The 22,940-nt window shown below is 39.4% G+C and overlaps 1 protein-coding gene across 1 annotated transcript in view; it reads left to right on the plus strand.

Annotated features, from left to right (window-relative positions):
- The window catches only part of SCAF8 (SR-related CTD associated factor 8), a gene marked incomplete at both ends in the record, with an annotated part of 103,297 nt that overhangs the window by 24,488 nt on the left and 55,869 nt on the right, over positions 1-22,940 (plus strand). The window contains 2 exon segments of the mRNA XM_080699833.1: positions 11,075-11,158; positions 12,855-12,899. Of these exon segments, the coding sequence (XP_080555959.1) occupies positions 11,075-11,158; positions 12,855-12,899 (129 nt within the window).

A 22,940-nucleotide genomic window follows, 5' to 3' on the forward strand; every position in this document is an offset into this window, starting at 1 on the left:
GTTGTAAACCTACAATCCTCTTGTCTCACCCTCCCAAATCCTGGGATTACAAGCCTGCGCCCCATAAACATTTAAAATTGTAACAATTATGTTTCCTTAATTGAACACAAAACTTTATTATAACCAGTTTTTCTTAAATAAGGTATCGTCATAAACATTTAAAATTTTATTTTCCTTACCGTTCCTGAGTCTGAGTAGTCCAAGATCCAGGTTCCTGGAGGGACTCTCTTCTGGCTTTCAGACAACTACCATCTCACTGTGTCCTCACTGGAGGGTGATGGGGGAGGGCAGTGGTGAGGGAGGGGGAGAGGGAGAGTTGTGGGTATTAGAAATACTGATTTAGCCAGGTGTGATGGTGCATGCTCTAATCCTACTACTTGGGAGGCTTAGATGGGGGGGGGGGATTGCAGGTTTGTGAGGCTGTCTGCAACTTAGTGAGGTCCCGTTCCAAAATAAAGAATAAAAAGTTGGGCTGAGGGTGTAGCTTGGAAATAGAATGCCCTGGGTTCAATCTCCATTGTTGCAATTAAAAAAAAAAAGAATAAGGACACTAGTCCTATTGGACCAGGGCTGTCTACCCTTATGATCTCACTTAACTGTACCTGCCTCCATAGAGGCTCTGTTTCCAAATACAGTTACATCATAGGGTGAAGCTTTAGCCTAAGATTTGGGTAAGGGGAAGATGAACTTTGGAGAGCCAGTGCTAACAAGTGGAGTTTGAACAAAATGGTAGTAAAATATAACTATTGTAATTTAAAAGTAATGTGTGTGATTTAAGTACAAAAGAGATTTTATTGAAAGTGCTTCCTTCTCTAGACTTGATTCCTCAAAAGAATAATATTTTAATTCTTAAATTTTTAATTCTTCTGGCATTACCTTATATACATTAAGTAATTTTTTTACCACTTTCTTAAATTTTAGACATTATTTATTGACTTCTTGCAATAGTAGGTAGATCATTAATTTATGGTTTACTCCTGCCCTCTATAATACTTTGATTTTTGAGTGGTATGACTCTGAACTTGTGTAGAACCAATTATTTTCCTTTTTGGTTATGTCTTTATTTTTCTTCTCGTGTTACAGCTTGTGGTTTGTTCCTTTTTTCATCAGTTATCAACCTTTTTACCACATTTTCTGGAAGTTTGTGCTATCTCTTATTTAATGAGTCTTCTTATTCTGCTTTTTATCACTTTTTTTTTTTTTTTTAAAGTCCTGTGTTGTCTTTCCACTGGGAGGAAGTGGAGAAAATGTGAGCATACTGTCTTGAATTGTATGTTTGGAGATTGTGTTGCCTGGTTCCAGGAACTTTGATTTTTTATTTTTATTTATTTTGGTGGTACTGGGGGTGGAACCCAGGGGCTTTCTACCTCTGTGCTACACTCCCAGACCTATTTTATATTTCATTTGGAAACAGGGTCTCACTAAGTTGCTGAGAGCCTCACTAAGTAGCTGAGGCTGGCTTTGAACCTGTGCGATCCTCCTGCCTTAGCCTCCCAGACGCGGGGATTGCAAGTGTGCACCACCACGCCGGGCAGGGACTTTTATGAGATGTCAGATTTCTTCCTCAAATTTCAGAAATTGAGGAAATCCTTCTCAGTACCTCCAAGGACCTGATCATCATGGAGAAGGATGAGCTGTACTTGTTTTGGATTCACACTTCAGTTACTTCTGTTGGTCAAAAAGCCAGGAACCATGAAGGTATCAGTTAGCCTGTCCATGAGCAATATATTGGTGGTTCTCTGCTGTGATGCACAATGAGCGAACTCTGTTTTACACTCTTCATAAGTCATGGTAGAATTCGCTTAATGCTCAAATTAGAAAAGGTCCCAAATTCAAAACATTTGCTTGAAATTTAAAAAACGAAGTGGGATATTTTGTTAAATTTTGGTGTATGAGTCTCATTTATTACATAGGAAGAAGGACATGAAAATATATTCCAGATTGCTTTTTGTTAGTTTGTGCTAGTGGGGATTGAACCCCCAGGGATATTCTACTATACCCCAGCCCTATTTTATTTTGAAACAGGGTCTCACTAAGTTGTGGAGGGTCTTGCTAGGCTGCTGAGGCTGGCTTTGAACCTGTGGTATCAGCCTCCCAAATACTAGGGATTATAGGCATGTGCCACAGTGTCCACACATTGTTTCTTAAAAACAAAAATTATATGCATCTGTAGGATTGAGAATTGCTTAACTCAAGGGTTTGTTTTCTTTTTTAAGTAATTTCTCTTGCAATATACCATGCCCATTCTTATATAAGTTATCTGTGTGGTAATTTTGTATGATGATTGTGTGTAATTATGATTGTGATAGAGGCAGTATGGTCCTCTATTAGCACTTCTTCATTGTTCCAAAATACACTGGGTATGCAGCTTATAAAGAAGAGAGTTTTGCCTAGTTCACAGCTTTGGAGTGATACCTTCCAGGGCCCGGTTCTCACGAGGGCCTTCTTGGCTGCATCACATCTTGGCTGAGGCCAGGGCAAGTGGTGATGTGGTAAGACAGCCAGGCAGAGAGCCGAGTTGGGCCAGGCTCGGGGGCGGTGGGATGGATGTAGTGTGTGTGTGTGTGTGTGTGTGTGTGTGTGTGTGTGTGTGTGTACTGAACCCGTAGACAGTCTACCTCTAAATGACACCCCAGCCTTATTTTAATCTTTTTTATTTTGAAACAGGCTCTCATGAGTTGCTGAGGGCCTGACAAGGTTGCTGAGGCTGGCTACAAACTTGAGATCCTCCTGTCTCAGCCTCCCAAGTCCAGGGGTTACAAGTGTGTGCCACCACACCTGGCTAGATTGAGACTTTTTAACTGCCTTCTCAAGAATACTACCAAAGTATGGAAATAGAAGTAATTCTTTTTTCCCTGAGAGCAGCACCATCAGTGATTCAAGGACCTCTCACTTAGGCCCCACCTCTTAACTCTCACAGCACACTGGCCACCAGGCTTTTAGTATGTGAATCTTTGGGGTGGGAGTAAACCATATCCAAATCAGAATACCCACAAAGCCTAAAATAATTACTATCTAACCCATCACAGAAAAGAGATTTTTAGTATAACTGGGTGAGGTGCTGCTCACCCAGTTATAATAGTATTTGGGAGGCTGAGGCATGGTTTGAAGCCAAGGCACGGTAACTTTGTGAGACTCTGTTTCAAAATAAAAATAAAAGGGACTGGGGTTGTAGCTCAGAGGTAGAATGCCCCAGGATTCAAACCCCAGTACCAAAAACAGCAAACAAAACTTCAGTGCAGAGGTTTTGTGGTGGAGTACCAGAAGCAGCTGAGCTGATATCCCTCACCTTGAGTAAAAGACTCTTTAGAGCTTGATTCAAGTTCTTAGAAACTGATTTGACCCAAAGAAGTTTGCAAACTAAAATATTCATTTGATCCGGTACTTGGGAGGTAGAAACAAGAAAATCGCAAGTTCGCAGCCAGCCTCAGCTACTTAGTGAGGACCACAGCAACTTAGTAGACCCTATTTCAAAATAAGAATACAAAAATAGGGCTGAGGTGTAGCTCAGCGGTAGAACGTTCCTGGATTCAATCCCCAGTACTCCCGTTCCCCGCCCAGGGCATTTGCGCGGGCCATGGTTGTGCACACCTGTAATCCAGTACTGGGAGGCTGAGACTGGGCCTCAAGTTCTAGGCCAGCCTCAGCAACTTAGTGAGACCCTGATTCAAAATACGAAAAAGGGCCGAGGTGTACCTCAAAGGTAGAATGCCCTTGGATCGAATCTTTAGTACCTACAAAACAAAGCAACAGACAGACATGAAGGCATTTTCTGTGGTACTCAGGAGTGATATTACAGAAGTGTAAATTTTACAAGTTTGGGCTGGGGGTGTGACTCAGTGGTAGAGCGCTTGTTTAGCACCTATGGGTCCTGGGTCCCATCCCCAGCACCACAAAAATAAATGCATAATAAATAAACACATTTACAGGTTTAAGAATGACTCTTCACTCTGCGTAAGAAGAGTTGAAACAAAGAATGGGTGCATTAGAGTGAAAACTCTTACTTAGTCTCTTACAATGAAACGTCTCAGTGGTCAAAGGAAGTAGCAGATTAAGACTTGGGCTTCGCTATAGCTGCTGCGGTCAGAAGGACAGAGAGAGTTTAAGTGAAAGATTTTGTCACCTGAGACTAGATGGCATGAGGGTGAGAAGTCTAGGTTGGAAAGTAGAGTTCAGTCTGTTGCACAGTAGGCATGGGGATCTAGAACATTTATAGTACTGACTGCAGAAGAACTTGAGACAAAGCCACCGGGATCGGCAGGCCTTCAAGCCAGGCTCTGGCCAGGCAAGGCAGCAGCAGGAAGGCTGACCCCAAGAAGTACCTTGGGGAGACTAAAGCCTGCATGGGAGAACGAAAACTGGGCAGCCAGGAAGTTCTGTGGTCGTGCCTGACCTTGGAGACGTGCCTGACCTTGGAGACGGGGATCATCAGGCAAAGGGAAGAACGTTCCCGAGTCGGCTTCCATTCTCCAGCAACTTCCAGATCAAACCAGCTTGTGTGTTCTCTCCTGATTCAGGCTTTGAGAAAATGGAATTTCCTTCCTAAATACAGGTGGCTGGCTGACCTATCTGCTTAGAATGAGAATTTAAATGAAGCATGGTAGTTCTAATAGTAAGAATTGTTATAGCAGTAAAAACAAGTTACCAGTTTGATAATATACATTTATTATTGAATGTTTGATGTTTATCAGTCATTGGGTCATATCTTGTAGATCTAAGTATAGATTAATATAGTCTCTTAATATGCACTGAATTATTTGTAGAATTAACCTCTAATGGACTGGCAGCATTCCTCCCTCCCCCCTCTATCCCTCTGCCTTCCTGGGCTGGGATTGAACCCAGGGCCTCAGCATGATAGGCAAGCCATCTATCTTGAGTTACTCACGTTCCCAGACATTATATTCTTTCCTTAAAGTACTGAACCTTATAATGACATTTATAAAATTGCCAACAAAGGGTCTTTGATGGAGGTCCTAAGGACTGAGTGTGATGTTTAGGATTGAGCATTATATAGACTATATGGGGGGGGAATATATATATATATTTGGAGAAAAATTAGAAGGGGAACTGAATGAGGACAAGCTATTTCTGAAAATATGTGCAAGATTCATATTTGTTCACAAATAGAAGTGAACCTGTATCCCAACTAACTGATTAAAGAAGAACTTGAAGTAGCCTAGCAAAATAAAACACATTAGGAAAAAACTTAAATTTTTTGCGGTTCTAGGGGTTTGAATTTAGGGGCATTCTACTCCAAGTCATACCTCTAGACCCATTTAATTCTTTTTTTATTTTGAAACAGGGTCTCACTAAGTTGCCAAGGGCCTCACTAAGTAGCTGAGGCTTGCTGCAGCCTCCCAAGTACTAGGATTACAAGCATGTACCACCATGCTTGCCTTAAACTTTTATAATTTTATATGCTGCATAGAAATTCAGTATGTCACCAAGGGTAGTCTCAGAGAGGGGTACCTCAAGTCATGACCACGAGTTCCTTGACAAACTGTAGAAAAGAATTTCTAGAAATGTACATTTGTGGGAGTTTGGAACCATCTTGAAAATGAAGGATGCTATTAGTGTTCTTAGGCTCTCAGAAAAAACTTGTTGGGGCTGGATGTGGGAAGGGATGTGCAGATGACATCATTCTAGTGATCACGAGGTGGTTCTTGGTCTGGCAATTCTCAGGATTCTTAGGTTGAAGTCTTTCTCCATTACCTGATCAATAGATAATGTTGGGAAAGTACATTATAGTGCAGGTTTCTGGGAAAGCATCCTGTGTTATAGATTTCTCAACAACCTTTGCTCAGTCTGTTCTAAAAATACATATATTAGAAGGCTAATTATCAGTGCACACGACACTTTTCATATTGGGTGAATTTCCAGTAACTAATATTGTGAGTGAAGCCAGGCATGATGATACACACTTGTGATCCTAGTACTTGGGGTGCTGTCACAGGAGGATCACAGGTTTGTGGCCAGGCATGGTTGCTCACACCTGTTGTTTCGGTACTTGGGAGTCTGAAATAGGAGGATTGCAGGTTCGTGACCAGTCTCAGCAATTTAGTGAGATCCTCCACAACTTAGTGAGACCCTGTTTCAAAAAAAAAAAAAATAGAGCAGAGGGTATAGCTTGGAAGTAAAATGCCCCCTGGGTTCAGTCCCTAGAAATTTGCTCTGAAGGTATGAGAAACTGTATCACAAGGCTTTTGTATTAAAGTTGTATTTTCTTTGTACTTTTGTCTCCTTTCTACTTTTATTTCTTTTATCCAACCTCAAGTAGACATTTGGGATTGTGTTTAGACTAATAAATATGTCAACAAAATCTCCAGAACACAAGGGAAGAAGGGAAAAAACATGTTAGATCATCCATGTTTTATTAAAAGTAGCATGTGAACTAACTGAATCACTATCTTGTTTCTGAATTCCAGGAGTCTATATTTTGTTAATTCTGGAATAAAGTACTTTTTTATTTTTTTGCAGTACTAGGGATAGAACCCAGGGGCATTCTACCTCTGAGATACACCCCCAGCCCTATTTTTTATTCTTTATTTTGAAGCAAGGTCGCACTCAGATGCAGAGGATCTCACTAAATAGCTGAGGCTGGCTGCCAACCACAATCCTGTCTCATGTTCCCAAATGCTGGGATTACAAGTGTGTGCCACCACACCTGGCTGGAATAAAGGACTTCTCGGTAAAATGGTTCTTTACTAGACTGATAAAAGACTATGTTCTAGGGAGAATTTTTTGTCACTCTTCTATAAAACTTGTGGACTTAAGCCGGGCGTAGTGGTGCATGCTTGTAATCCCCAGGCTTAGGAGGCGGAGACAGAAAGATCGCCCAGGTTCGAAGCCAGCCGCCCTGGTTTAAGAGACCCTGTTTCCAAATAAAAAGTATAAAATAGGTCTGGGAGTGTAGCCTGGAGGTAGAAGGGTTTCCAGGAACCCTAGTACCCCCCCCAAAAAAAAAAAAGTTGTGGACTTAATATAAATAAGTAGATGAGATCATCTGTGTCAGTTTTCTGATACAGTTTTCTGTTAAATAAATTGAATTTTAGAGCTGGGCGTGGTGGTGCACGCTTGTAATCCCAGCATTTGGGAGGCTGAGACCAGAGGATTACGGATCACAGACAGCCTCAGCTACTTAGTAAAGCCCTCCACAACTTAGTGAGACCCTGTTTCAAAATAAAGAATAAAAATAATAGGGCAGGGGGTGTAGCTTGGAGGTCAAATGCCTCTGGGTTCCATCCCCAGACCCGCAAAAATTAAAAAAAATTAATTGAATTTTAGAGAGTCTATAAAATGGTTAGAAGCGTGTATATTAAGTGAAGCTTTGAAATATATTACTTTTTTCTGAGTAGTACCTGAAATGCTTTAAGGAGGTACTTTTGTTTATTTTTTTTCTTTCTATTTGTACTAGGGATTGAGCGCAGAGGCATTTACCTAAGCCTGTGGCCCCCTTTTTTTTTAGTTTGAAATAAGGACTCCCTCAGTTGCTGAGGCTGTCCTGGAACCTTATTCTCCTGTCTCAGCCTCCCAAGTAATGGATTAGAAGTGTGTGCACCTATGCCCAGCTCAGTAGGTGCAATTCTTAAAGGAGGGTTCAGGTGAGAGCTAATTTTTCAGACTGTTGAGTCTCTTACTCCCAGAACTGAGGATTGAACCTAGCACCTGGAGCATGTTAGACAGAAAGAAGTACATCCCCAACCCTGAAAATGTTTTTGAAGTCTTAAATTATATTTTCTTGCCTCGGGGCCTTCCGAGGGGTGCGGCCAGTGCTGGGGCCAGCGAAGCTGGGATCAGAGCCTGCCGTAAGGCAAGTCTGGTGCAGGGGCCTTCGAGCCCAGGATCAGAGCCTGCCAAGGGGTTAGGCCAGTGCCAGGGCCAGGGAGCCTGGGACCGGGGCCTGCCATGAGGTGAGGCCGGGATCGGAGCCTGCCGAGGGGTTAGGCCAGTGCCAGGGCCAGCAAGGCTGGGACCAGGGCCTGCTCTGAGGCAAGGCCGGTGCTGCGGCCTCTGAGGCCAGGATCGGAGCCTGCCGAGGGGTGAGGCCGGTGCCGGGGCCAGCGAGGTCGGGATCAGAGCCTGCCATGAGGCAAGGCCCGAGATGAGGCCTCCGAGGCCGGGATCGGAGCCTGCTGTGAGGCAAGGGAGGGTCTAGCAAGGCTGGGACTGGGGCCTGCTGTGAGGCTAGGCCGGTGATGAGGCCTCTGAGGCCAGGATCGGAGCCTGCCGAGGGGTGAGGCTGGTCCCGGGGCCAGTGGGGCCGGGATTGGAGCCTCCCATGGAGTGAGGCCGGTGCTGGGGCCCTGAAGAAGGGATTGGAGCCTCCCGAGGGGTGAGGCTGGAGCCGGGGTCAGCGGGGCAGGGATCGGGGCCTGCCATGAGGCAAGGCCGGCGGCAGGGCCTTCAGGAGCGGGAACAGAACTTGCAATGTGGCATACACAGAGAAACATCACAGAAAATAGAAAATCAGATGCTTTCCCTAACATGCAAAAACTAGGAAGAAATGGGTAATGGGAGGAGAGCTAGTTGAAGAAAGGGCCCTATGGAAGAGCAATTAGGTGACCAATCAGGGGATGGGATGGGGGAAGATGGAATCTCTTTAAAATGCATGATGTACGTAAACAAATGTATCAAAGTTAATCACCAAATCCAGCTTGGGATCGAGGGAGGGGGAGGGAATGGGACAGGGACGGGATAAGGGCTATTGGATAATATATGCTTATATACCCTCACAAGTCTTGTATTCTACTGTGGTGTTTGACTACAATGCGCCAATAAAAATATATTACAAAATAAAAAGAAAACAAAATTTTGTTCTGCCAGATTGTTGTCTAGTGCTTTATTGAAGTTCAGGACCTTTGTCACACAGAAAGAAGTAATATGTTGTCAACCAAAAAACAACTTGGTGCCTCTTCATTACTCTAGTAATAAAAGTAACTAAAAATATACTCCAGATAGCTGAGTGAAAGTTTGATGGATCTTTTATTAATACCCACTTACATGAAGAGTACTTATCAAATCAAAGGATTGAGCGACTCTTGTGCACTCCTGAAGGGTAGAGGCTTAGCAGCTTTTTAATAGGGTAATGTAGTTGGAATTCAGATTTAGGCCTTCCTGTGCAAAGCAGATGCATTGCTGCCTCTTAACAAAGATCTAGCTTTTGCAAGGCACTGAGGATATAACTTGAAGAAAAGGAAAATAAAATTTCAACAACTACAAAACAGGGTTTCTGTTTTTAGAGCTTATTCACTAGTAGGGTGAGAGCAGGAGTGTGTCTCCGATGAGTCCTGTAAGAAATTCTGGGGCACTGACTTTTGCTCTACCTGGCTTTTTATGAAACCATAGGTAATTTTGCACCTAGTGAACAGACTAGCTTACAAGTGGTTTTCTAAATCAGATAGGAATAGGGGCTATGAGGATTTAAAAATTCCCTGTACTTGACAAAGGTCTTAAGAATCTTAGGAATAGAGGGAACAGGGCTTCATTTTAAGGGTCTCGTATCAGAGAATTGAAGAAAGGCCATTTTGTCAGGAGCAGCGAGGGGACTGTCAGCATGGTGGGAGATCAGTCTAGAGACAGGAATTGGATCAGAGCCTTCTGTATACAGACTTTGTTGTTGTGTATCCAAAGAGAAGTCACTGACCATTTTAATTTAGTTTTGAGTGCCAGTGATCTGATGGATTATTAGCTCCTGAAAAGGCAGCGCTAAACGTGGTGAGGAGAACATGCATATCCTTTGAGATGTTCTCTAGGTGCTAGGTGAAGGCACTTTGTACTGTGCTCATGGAGGTGCTGATCGTGGGAGAAAGAGGAGACAAATGTGGGGAAGACGGATAAGATTGTCCAGAGCTACAGGGGATAAGAGTGAATAGAAGGAAAAGACTTTCCAAGTTATTTTTGCAATCTTCTAATGGCTAAAAACTACGTTCCCAACTTTTAAGTCACCTTATGCATTACAGTTCAAAGTCTTAACATCACTTAGTACAATGCAAGTTTCAATCAATGTTTAAGTTTAGTTATTTGTATGTTGTCTAATTTCTCAGTGTGTCTTGAACTTTTCTCTGTAAGCACTGTTATTCTCTTGCTTATATGAGAATCTCAAAACACGGATTGGGGGAGGGGTTGTTAAACATTAAATTCTCTTAATTTTTAAAAAATTTTATTGAGCTATAATTCACCCTAAAATCAATCCATTTAAAATGTACAATTCAGTGGTTTTAGTATATTCACCAAATTATGCATTACCAAAGTTAACTTTACACCATTTTTCTTTTTACCTCAAGAGGAAACACTGATCATTAGTACTTATTTTTTTTCTTTAACTTAGCTTTAGTTTCCAACGTTCATTCCTGTGTAGCGCGGATCAATACTCAGTTCCTTTTCACGGCTAGACTTTGATGGGATGGGCATAGCATGCTTGGTTTGTCCATCAGTTGATGGACACTGGGTTTGCTTCTGCTTTCATTGCATTTTCTGTGAGTCCTGCTGCAGTGACCATCGTGCACAGGGTTTGTATGAGCATTTGTTTTATCTCCTCTGGGCATATGCCTGGGAAAGTAATTGGGCTATATGGTAACTATGCAGTGATTCTGAGAAATTCTCAAATTGTTTCATAAAGCTACCGTGCCATTTTATAGTCCCACCAACGTTTAAGGATTCCAGTTTCTCCATATCCTTGCTAACACACTTACTATCTTTCTGATTACAAGTAATAAGTGTAATGCTGGGCCTATCAACTGAATCAGCCAGAAAAATGAAAAAAAGTGTGCGTGTGCGTGCACACACATGCATAGAATCAAATGCAGCAAAAGGTTAAAAATTGATGAGTCTAATGAGAGGATGTGATGTTCATTGCAATAATTTGCAATTTATTTGAATTTTTCAAAATTAAAGACAGTAATAAATTATAATTTTGATATTTCCTTGATGACCAAAATGCTGTTTGAATTTTAAAAGAAAAACAACACTTTTATTACATTGAGAATATGAAATTTAAAATGTTGGTGATTTCATGTAATTTCTTAGAGACAATTAGTTTTGCTGTATTTAAAATTTGTTTTTCTTTTTTCATCAGTTGTATTCCCTGAATGACTACAAACCACCCATTTCTAAAGCGAAAATGACTCAGATTACAAAGGCAGCTATCAAAGCTATAAAGGTGAGTAATCAGTTTTACTCTAGTGTTTTCAAAAGAAAATGCTACCTTAATATTTTGGAGAAGGAGCAGTTTTTAGAGATTATGTATTTACTATTGCATTCCAGTATTAATGCATGTTCAGTTTGAGGAGAAAAAGACATAAACACTTTAACATTTTGGTATTAGTTAAACTTTGAAGCAAATATTTTTTTACCTTTCTTTGGCAGGTGATATTTTGAATATTTTCATGTCATGGAGAATGTATTTTACATTGTCATTTTGTCGCGCTGATTGAACCCAGCAGCATTCTACCTCCAAGCCACATCCCAGCCCTGTTTTTTATTCTTTATTTTGAAACAGGGTCTTACTAAGTTGTGGCACTAAGTAGCTGAGGTTGACCATGAAACTGCGATCCTCCTGTCTTAGCCTCCCAAGTACTGGAATTAAAATCTGTGCCACTATGCCCGGCTATATTAACCATTTTTTAAAATAAACTTTTATTGGTGTATTATAGTCTTTCATCATAGTGTAGTACAGAGTGTTAGGGACTTACATGCACTTAGTATTTGGTGACCTTCTGCCTATATTATTATTTTTATTCTCTAAAATTTAATTATAATCGATGCACCTAAATTTAGTAATTTAAGTTTATGCTTAATGTTATTTTTATAAAACCAAAATATTCTAAGTTTTCTAACCCTCCATAGTAGACCATTAAAAAAAAATCTTTTAGCCGGGCATGGTGGCGCACGCTTGTAATCCCCGCGCTTGGGAGGCTGAGACAGGAGGATCGCACAGGTTCGAAGCCAGCCTCAGCTACTTAGTGAGGCTCTCAGCAATTTAGTGAGACCCTGTTTCGAAATAAAATATAAAGTAGGTCTGAGAGTGTAGCCTGGAGGTAGAAAAGCCCTGGGTTCCATCCCTAGGAACACACACACACACACACACACACACTTTTTTGGCCTTGTAATTGAACATCATAGTGATAATATTCACAATGATGTTTCATTTTCTAGGGGAAGCAGAAGGAAATAAATGAAATTTAAAACAACTCTCACATATATTTATTAACACTCTTTTTGATAGCTATTTAATTTTTTACCCTTAATGTAGCTGATGAAATGATACTATAGAATATCTGTACTTTTTCTGCCTTAAGAATAAGAACACGCCTGACAGTGTGTATATCACAAGTATTTTGCTGTCAGTAAAACAGTTTGCCAAAGTATGCTTTCATAGATCTTGGTAGTGTTCTTTTTATCTATGCTAAGGTAAGTCATTTTGGGCATATTGATCATATGTCTTCAAGAACCACTTAAGTAATTAGATATCACAGCAGGTTGCTTATAAAGAGTGGTGTGGATGTCTTGAATTTTTTTTTCCCCCGATACTGGGACTGGAACCCAGGGGCATTCTACCTCTGAGCTACACCCCTAACGGTATTTTTTATTCTTTATTTTGAAAAAGGGTTGCACAGAGTTGCAAAGGGCCTCACTAAGTAGTAGCTGAGGCTGGCTGTGAACCGCGAGCCTCCTATCTCAGCCTCCCAAATGCTGGGATTACAAGTGTGTGCCACCACGCCTGGCTCATGTCTTGAAATTTTTTATTAGAATTCACTGTTTTGTTGGACCTTTAGAGTGATGTTAAAACCTTTGATTAGAAGGAAATTCTAATCTTTTCAAGTTATTTTAAAACATGCATTTTTTTCCTCTTGCAGTTTTATAAACATGTGGTACAGAGTGTTGAGAAATTCATCCAGAAAGTAAGTATAGCTCTTTAGTACGTATGTTACACGTGCTGTAGCTTCATACTGTTGCTCTGCTCCTCTCATGTGAATCAAATACCTGAGTTGGAGTTGCTTTGGTGACTATTAAAAAGCGATTGCAAGAGCTTTCAGGCAGACATTTTTTCTAAATTTACATTGCCATGGTGAACATCTATCCCTGGAAAAAATCCTGTCAGTTTGATTGGCCTTGATTGGAATATAAACATGTTGCTCTGTAGAGCCTGTGTGGAAGGGCTCACCTGGCATTTCAAGCTATAGGCTTAGAAAGCAGCTAATTACATTATATAAGGTATGGATAAAATAGTCTCCCAGATGTTTTTCTTCTGCTGATTCATTTTGTCTGATCAATTAGAATGTTATTACATGTTGGTGCATCTTACCACGGTTCCATTTCCCAAGGAAGCAGAGGGAGATAAAGTTGAAAACTGCTGTTTTGCATACATTTAGTAGCTTTTTGTAACCAGGGGCTAAGGTGATTATAGTATGTTGTTAAAAAATAGTTGACTGAGAGAAGAGTGCAGATGTCAAAATGAAATTACGGTGTCACTTAAACTAGGTAGATTTGAATAATTCAGTTAACTTGTATTTTTAAGGCTTGTTTTTCAATACCAAGTATTGCTTAAACATTTGAGGGTATTAATTAGATAATTGGAAGATAAAACATGAGTAAAATAAAATATGTGCTGTCCTGTTTTAGGTAAATTAAACTGTAAATATATTAGTGATCGAAAAAGTTCATCATCTGGAAGCTTTTAAAAGTCTTAAGGACACTGCTGTCTAAAGTAGTGTCTACTAAACTTTATTATGTTCAGGAATTGTATGGAGATCTTACACTGTGAATTCTGAGTCACTGGATGTGGGGAGGAGATGGAGTTTATTTATTTATTTATTTATTTGTTTGTTTGTTTGTTTGTTTTTTGGTGGTACTGGGGTTCCTGGAAGCCCTTCTACCTCTGGGCTACACTCCCACGGGCTACACTCCCAGACCTATTTTTTAACTTTATGTGGAAACAGGGTCTCTTAAGCCAGTGAGGCTGGCTCCGAACCAGCGCGATTCTCCTGTCTCTGCCTCCCAAGCGTGGGGATTACAAGTGTGCGCCACCACACCCGGCGAGATTATTTATTTTTAACAGTTCCTAGATGATGTCTTTGCTATTCTTTCAGATATCACAATTTTAATAATTGGAGGTTAAAGAAAATACAAGAGTTTATGGATGAATGCTGAATAATTTGGTTATGAGTATAGGTAATGTTATTAAGATACTCTAGGATTTTAGGAAGAACTGGTATGGGAAGTTATTTCATTGTGAGACAGTTGTATAGTCAGTCTGAAAAAGCAAGTCAGTGTTTGTGAAAAATTGAATTGCTTTGCCCCTATTCCTGTTTTTTTTTTGTGTGTGTGTGTGTATGTGTGTGGTGCTGGGGTTCCTGGAAGCCCTTCTACCTCCGGGCTACACTCCCAGACCTATTTTTACATTTTTATTTGGAAACAGGGTCTCCTAAGCCAGCACGCGCGGCTGGCTTCGAACTTGCGTGATCCTCCTATTTCTGCCTCCCAAGCGCGGGGATTACAAGCGTGTGCCACCACGCCTGGCCCCTATTCCTGTTTTGAGTGAAAGATTCAGCAATAAATCTGTATAATGGTTAAATTAAATTGTATATGCCCGTTTTCTTTTTAATGTTTTCTGAGACAGGGACTTGCTGTGTTACCCAGATTATCCTTAATCTCGCTATCCTTCCTCAGCCTCTTGAATAGCTAGAATTATAGAGGCACGCCACCATGCCTGGCTAAAATTTATCCCCCCCCCCCCTTTTTAATATCCGGTTGGCAGGGCTGGGGATTGACTTTAGGGCATTGCACATGCTATGCAAGTACGCTACCATATGTGTTACCCCCAGCTGTATTTCGAGTAGCACTTTTAATCTTTTAGTAATTTATGGATTCACATGTAATTCAGTGAGTATAGAATAAATCGCAACTCGTAAAATCCATATAACCTTCATTTAGTTTCATTTGATGGTAACATCTTGTATAGATTGGCCATGTCTAATCTGAAAATCAAAAGTTCCAAACTTTTTTTGAGTGCTAACATGCATCAAGTTGAAAATGTCACATGTGACCTCATGGAATGGGTCACAGTAAAAATGCAGACACAAAAAATAAGTCAGTTTCATGTTTAGACTTGGGTTCTATCCCTAAGATATCTTATTATGTATATCAATCTATTTAAAAATCTAAAAACTAAAGTCCAGTATCTAAAATATTATGGAGGAGATACTCATCTTGTATAATTATAGTATGTATCACTGTCATACATTCATTTGTGTGTTTTTAGTTCTATGGAATTTAATATCTGTGGAATCATGGAACCATTACTGTAGTCAAGGTGCAGAACAATCTTCACCACAAGGATGTATTGTATTTTCCTTTTATAGTCACAACCAACTCTCCTTTCCTTCTCTCATCACTAATTATTGATATTCATTAATCTCTTCTCCCTATACATGATTTTGCAGCTCAGGAATGCTGTATGAATAGAATCATACAGCATGTAGCCCTTTGAGATAGGAATGTTGTGCTCAGAGTCATTACCTTGAGATCTAGCCAAGTAATTGCATATATCTGGTAGTTCCCTTTTATTTCTGAGTAGTTTTGGGGAACATTGTTGGTCACCTGCTTTGAGGTCACCACGTTCTGGCTTGAGAGGGGCACAAACTGCCCACCCAAGGGGGAACTGTTTGGATTAGGACCTTGAATAATAGGGTATGATAGGCATTATCTGTTGAAAGATAGGATCTCCATCACTTTAACCCTTATACAGACCTTCTTGTTAGCCACATATAATGGAGTACAGTACATAATGGAGTATAATTTTTTTTGTGTGTGTGGTACTGGGGTTTCTGGAAATCTTTCTACCTCCGGGCTACACTCCCAGACCTTTTTTATTTGGAAACAGGGTCTTAAGCCAGTGCAGCTGGCTTCGAACTTGAGAGATCCTCCTGTCTCCGCCTCCCAAGCGCGGGGATTACAAGCGTGCGCCACCACGCCCGGAGATAAATTATTTTAAAAATAATTGTTAGGAGACAGTTTAGCAGGTGGACAGGAAAGGCATTTGTTTTTACTTTTGGTTTTCCTGCAGCCAGTTAAGTGGGAGTTAAGGCTGAGCAGTAGTACAGGGTCTCTCTGAGAATCTTCCTCAGAAACCACAGGAAAGGCCTAGGTTTCCAGCAGTTGGTGGACTGTGATGTGTTTGGTTATCGCTCTCTGGAAATGCTCTTTGTTGTTTGACTCTAGCCTGGGAGTGGCTTATCTTCCTATTTTTAGAAAGAAGATTCCCCTGATTATCAAATTTAGAGGGGGCATTAATTTGCCCAATATTTTCCCTTTTTATACCAAGGACAGATTCCTGGGGCTTCAGATCGAGAGCTAACAGAAGGGCATTGTTTTTGAGTATGTCTGTATTTGTTGCATTTGTAAAACTGGACTTCAGACCCAGTATGTTGTTTTAAGACATACTCAGGCTGCAGATTGTGTATGCTGCTCTGTTTCCGTAGCTTGATCCACCTGTATATAGTCAGGTAAGGATTTACCTTTTACAGAAGGGGCATTCTTAACAAGAGCCCAAGCAAAGAAAACAACAACCTCCACTCCCTGTGTAAGCAAACAATAAATATAAGACAGATTATTTCCCAAATGCCACCCGGACCTGAGGAATCCCCTTCTAGACTGGTTGTGACCTTGGCAGTCAAATGGATGCAAGAGACTCACTGGAACGTGTTAGGTTTCTTGGCCTACCTTGAACATCATTTGTAGTGGGGGGTGCTAATGCCGATTGAGTCGAAGTAGTCTCTCACATGAATGACAGTGGAATTCACATGGCAGCTGGGGAGGCCGGGAGGAGAGCGATGTTTCTCTTCCTACTGCCCTTCCACATCTTGCTTTTATTGAGGGTTATAACCAAAATTTTATTAGAAATTATTAATAACAGGAAATAGCAAAGCAGTCAGTGGGGTGAGTCAGAGAATAACACTAAGGTAGTCACAGATGAATCAGGAAAGGAAAGGGTAAAAGGAAATTGTCAGGGTCTCTGCTTTTAGTCAGGACCCCTAGTTATTGGTCCATTTGTTCCTTGGACCAAATTGTTACCAAGTGGAAAAGTTTCCACTTGGGTGGGCAGTTTGTGCTCCTCCCAAGCCAGACCGAGCTGACCTGAAAGCAGGTGACTAACGTATGAATGTACTGCAGTTTAACCATTCGCCTATTGAAGACCCTCTGGATTGTTTCTCACTTTTGAATAAAGATTTTAGGAACATCCATGTACAAGATTTCAAGTGAGTATTATTTCTCTGGGGTAGGTGGTAAGTCTTGGTTTTATTTTATAAACAAATACTGAATTGTTGCCGGGCGTGGTGGCGCACGCTTGTAATCCCTGTGCTTGGGAAGCAGAGACAGGAGGATCACGCAGGTTCGAAGCCAGCTGCGCGCTCTGGCTTAGGAGACTCTGTTTTTAAAATAAAAATGTAAAAATAGGTCTGGGAGTGTAGCCCGGAAGTAGAAGGGCTTCCAGGAACCCCAGTACCACCAAATAATAATAATAATAATAATAATAATAATAATAATTATTATTATTATTATCATTATTATTATTATTATTATTATTGTTTTTCAGAATGGCTCTAGCATTTTATAGTTTCTTCACCTGTCATAAAGAAATAACACCCTGGGTATGGTGGTGCATGCCTATAATCTCACTGAGAGGCTGAAACAGTAGAATCTCAGGTTTGAGACCAGCCTTAGCAAAGGCTGGAGTTGTATAGCTCAGGTAGAATGCCCCTGGATTCAATCCCCAGTACTACCACTACTACAAAAGGAAAAGATCGCAAGTAAAGGAGAGAGGTGTGGCCGTAGCTTGGTAATGTGTTAACTGTGATTCCATGTTTTCATCATGAAAGATCTTTATGTCAACTAATGAGTTATGGCAATAAATGAAAAATTAACAAAAAACTTCCTATTTTGCAGTTGGGGTGACTCTTTGAAAAAATATGCTGTTTTTGCCTTATGTCATAATGAATTTTGCCAAACAAATTATAAATTTTACCTTTATATAACAGAAGCAAAGGCCAAATATCCAAACATTTTAAACATATTGGGAGACTTTATAAGACTAGTTCTAAAACTATTGTGGGTCAGCTCTATCTCAAAGTTCTTATAGTTGCCTTATAAACAACCAGTTAATTATCTTGAGCCATGAAGAATATATTTTTTTTTAATTCAGAGACTTCATGATTTGCTGTTTTTTTCTACTGTCCATAGTTAATCATTCCTGTTATTTGCTTGTTTGAAATGCAAAAGTGAATTCTTCAATTTCATTTAAAAAATATTTACAGTGTAGCAAACGTTTTACCCATATGAAATCGCCTGCTTTTTTGCATGAATACTACAAGTAAATATGTCCACTGAATTGAGAATAAGATTGAATTCTCATAGCTGCTATTATGATAAAAATCTGATATTTGTCAAATAAGTTCACTGACACTGTGGTTGCTCTTAGGTATTCTAAGGTCAGCAAAATGTTTTCTAGGTTCTGATAAGTCTGTAGAAGGATTACTCTTGCCTTCATTTATCAGTGAGAGCAAGGAGTGCCATTGATTATTATTTTCATGTAACATTTACTCAGTAATAGTTGGAAAAATTGTACTAAGTACTGTGTGCATTATCATAGTTAAAGTGTTTGGTTTTCCAGAAACTTAATCTAACATTTGTATGCACATTGTATATGGATGGTTGATACTAGTGTGTATATTTTCTTAAGCAAAGCCAAACCAAAACAGTTGGTCTTTTTTTCTCTTTTCTTTTCTTTTCTTTTCTTTTCTTTTCTTTTCTTTTCTTTTCTTTTCTTTTCTTTTCTTTTCTGTGGTGGTGGCAATACTGGGAATTGAACTCAGGAGCATACTAGCATACTACCTCTGAGCTACATCCCCCCTCCTTTTTATTTTTTGTTCAGACAAAAGTATTGCTAGATTGCTGATAGTCTCATAAGTTACTGAGGCTGTCCTTGAACCTGCAATCCTGTCTCAGCCTCCCAAGTACTAGGGTTACATGCCTGGCGCGGTCCTCTTTTGGTACATGTATTTCTGCCCTTTGGTATTCCCTCAAAGGAAGGTTAGAGTCTCTGTTGAAAGTTGGTTCTTGTATTTGAATTACCGCTCTTCTTTCACATAGGGAGCAGGGTTCCAAGACAGCGTGTTTATATCGTGGGCGCTCTGTTGCCCTTGGGATGGGGCACCGGACGATTTGGGCAGCTGGGCACAGAGGAGTGAAAGTCCATATTCTTACTTTGTATATGTTCTTTTTGTAAAATTTCTTTACCTAAGGATAGTTTAGATTAAGTCTAAGTCCCAAACACTTTTGTAATTTCTTCTCATTTCAAGAAATTAAACTCTGAAGCCTGCCATCTCCAGTTGCCTCTTCTTGATCACATCCTGCAATCCCTACCAAGTAGCCAATCAGGCTTCTATGTATATCCTTGCCATTATAGTTTTACTTAAAATAAAATAATTTGTTGAAATTTCAGGTAAAATAATTTATAAAATAAAATAATGCTAAAATATTTACAACAGGGAATACTAAAAGGTACTGCCATATACAAGTATGTTATAGGGATGAATCCTAAACATTATGTTGGTGAATAAAAGCACTGTACCCAATAGAATACATAATACAGAATTCTATCATGTGAAATTAAAAAGTACATTAAACTACTGTTTAAGAATTCATACTAGATTAGGGTAAATATGAATAAATTATTAAAGTAAATTCCAATGAATCATGGTTGCTACTACATATAATACAGGTACAAGATATTTTACATTTATGCCTTTTATACTGTCTAATCGCTGACAGTACTATCGTACATGTAAGTATGAATTTTTTTTTTTTTCGATGCCTTGGGCATGTTAGGCAAGAGCACTGAATTAATCCCTAGTCTAGTATGAATTCTTAGTACTTTTTAATTTCACATGATAGAATTCTGTATTACGTATTGTGTTGGGTACAGTGCTTTTATTCACCAACATAATGCTTAGGATTCGTCCCTGTTGTATATAGCAGTACTTTTTACTATTCCCTGCTGTAAATATTTTATCAAATGTTTCATCTTACCCATTCCACTGTTTATTGATATAGGGCTGTGGATGTGGGTTTTCTACTTTTTAGTTCAACTATAACTTGATGCAGTTTACATTTCTGTATGAATGGAACTGATATGCATTTCTTCAACTTGGCTATTTTAATACCAAATTGGTTTTATAGTGGTTGTATTAATTTACTACCACTTTGTAATGTGTGGGATTTTGTTTTTCCTCATTTTTGCCAACACTTGGTATGGTTACAATCCAGTGAGCTATGGTTATTTTCAACAACATTAAGGAATTGCCTTGACTCAATAACTTAAATTTCAGTAAGCTTTAAATCTTGTTTTTAGACTCTTAAGGACTCATCGTTTAGAACAAAATTTAGTAATCTAAAAAGAGCAAAACCATATCCTATTACTACATCTTTAAAATATTGGGTTGTTTTTTGACTACTGTTATTTTTCTTAAGATTCATTATTATATCACCTCTAGTTCAACCTCAAATAATTAAGTGGCGTATAAAACTTGAATTTGTTTAGCTTTGTTTACTTTGTGAGGAGCTGAGGTGATACTTTCTTCTTACTCAAACTCCACCACCCTTCTCCCATCATCCTTCAGTGATAACTCCACATCAGAGAAGAATGGTCACCTTTAACTTCTTGCTTTCTTACTGGTGTTCTCTTTAAATATGAAGAGGAGAGAGGGGTTAGTGATTCCCCACTGTCTTCTTCCAGCTTTAGGTACTATGGAAATGCATATTGCTCTTTAGGAATTTCTGAGGTTTCATGCTTTTTTTGGGGGGAGGAGCTTATATCACAGGTTTTTAAAAATAAGACAGAAGTATTTAGTGTGCCATCTAGAAGAACATATAACATCTTTCTTCCTATTTTGTAGTAATATTTCTGAAATAAGTTGTATAGTTAACTTCTATTTTCTTTAAAAATACTATGCAGATTGGTTTAGAGTTAGTGGTGAAGATCAAATAGGCTTTGTCAAATGTATTAAATATGTTTAGTTCTTGTTAAACCTTTTGTAAACTAATACTGGATATCCATAAAGTCTGAGACATAGTTGTTTTTTTTTTTTCTCCATAGAGAAGTGGAAGCTATCATGTAAATTACCTTAGGTTTGCAGACGTTACAGGCATCACATAGTATTCTCAGGGCTTTTTATAGTTATTATCCTACATAAATGAAACAAAAAATCCTAGGAAACACTTTTGGACAAGTATTAAGGAAAGTATATGACATTTCCCATGAAATTTTTTTTAAGTACTGAGGATTGAACTGAGGCCATTCTACCTCTGACTTACATTCCCAGCCTTATTTTTTAATTTATTTTTGAAGCAGAGTCTCATAAGTTGCAGAGGGCCTCACTAAATAACTGAGGCTGACTGTGAACTTGCGATCTTCCTGTTTTAGCCTCCCAAATACTGGGATTACAAGTGTGTGCCACCACACTCGGCCTGTTTGCTTTTTTTTTTTTTTTTAAAGCGGTACTGAGGGTGGAACCCAGGGGCATTGTACCTCCGAGTTACACCCCCAGTCCTATTTTTATTCTCTTTATTTTTTGAAACAGGGTTTCACTGAGTTGTGAAGGGCTGTCTTTTAGGCTGTCTGCAAACCCAGATCCTCTGGTCTCCACCTCCTGAATGCTGGGATTACAATCATGCGCCACCATGCCCGGCTCCCATGATTTTAAAAGTATTTCTTAACTGATAGGGTGTGTGTGTGTGTGCCTGGGGGGTGTATTATTAGATTTGAAGCCAGGGGTGTTCTACTTATGAGCTATATCCCCAGCTCTATTACTTGTTTGTTTATATTTTATTTTGAAACAAGGTGTCACTGAGTTGCTTAGCCTGGCCTTGAATCTGTGATTCTCTTAGCCTTCCAAATTCTGGAATTAGAGGTAAAAGCCACCACACCCAGTTGGCAGGGTCTTGAAACTGTAAAATTTAAATGAAAAATAATCTCGAATGATCAGTAATGCACTGTCAACTAATGCTGGTTTGCTGCTTACAAAACCCAGGGGAGTTTAAGGATATGTTATTGCCCTGTTGATGATAACTTCCAATCTGTTTGACGACATAAAAATTAACCGTAAGTTATATACTGAAACAGCATTCTTAGCTTAAATAGACTAGCAAATGTTTTTTCCTTGTTCTACATTGACACATGTAGAGTAAGGATGGTATAAGAGGATTTGTAACATAAATGGTAGTTAATCTGATAAAATACTCAGTCTTCTAGACTGCATGCTTACTTTAAATGAATGAAGAGAATTTACTGCATTATTGTAACATTCTCCATGTGAACTAAAGTATAATGTTGAACCTTTTCAATCTTTTGGAAGGAGGATAAGTAGTGATACACTTAGAGTTACTAATGCAGCTTTATTGAAACCTGGAGAGACCCACGGACAGGCTTGAAAGGGTCTAGGGAATCTGCTGGAAACTTGTACCCTGTGCCTCTTCTTCAAGAAAGTTCCCAAGGTCACAAACACTGGCAGAGCTAGGATTTTTCTTTTTAAAGCAGAGACCAATGCAGAAGTGGGGTACACGTTGGGTATGTATTAGAGTCTCCAGAAAGGCAGATAATTAGAAAAATTATGTTTACCATTGTATGTATTTTTTGGGGGTATTGGGAGATTCTTAAAATAATCTACAGAAAAAGAAATAGTAGCAACAAAATCTTTAAAGGAATAGCTAAAGAACTGGTGAGAAAACATTTGGAGCAAATTCTAGAATTGTTAAGCTTGATCATAGTTGCTCGTGACCTCTCAGTATATTACTCCTCTTATATGTATTAACTTTTTTATGTAAGGTAAAAGTTCATTGTATTTCTGTGGCACAAAGGAATTATTTTTAAGCCAAGAAAAAGCTTA

Source organism: Muscardinus avellanarius (assembly GCF_963383645.1).
Source record: "Muscardinus avellanarius genome assembly, chromosome: 8".
NCBI lineage: Eukaryota > Metazoa > Chordata > Mammalia > Rodentia > Gliridae > Muscardinus > Muscardinus avellanarius.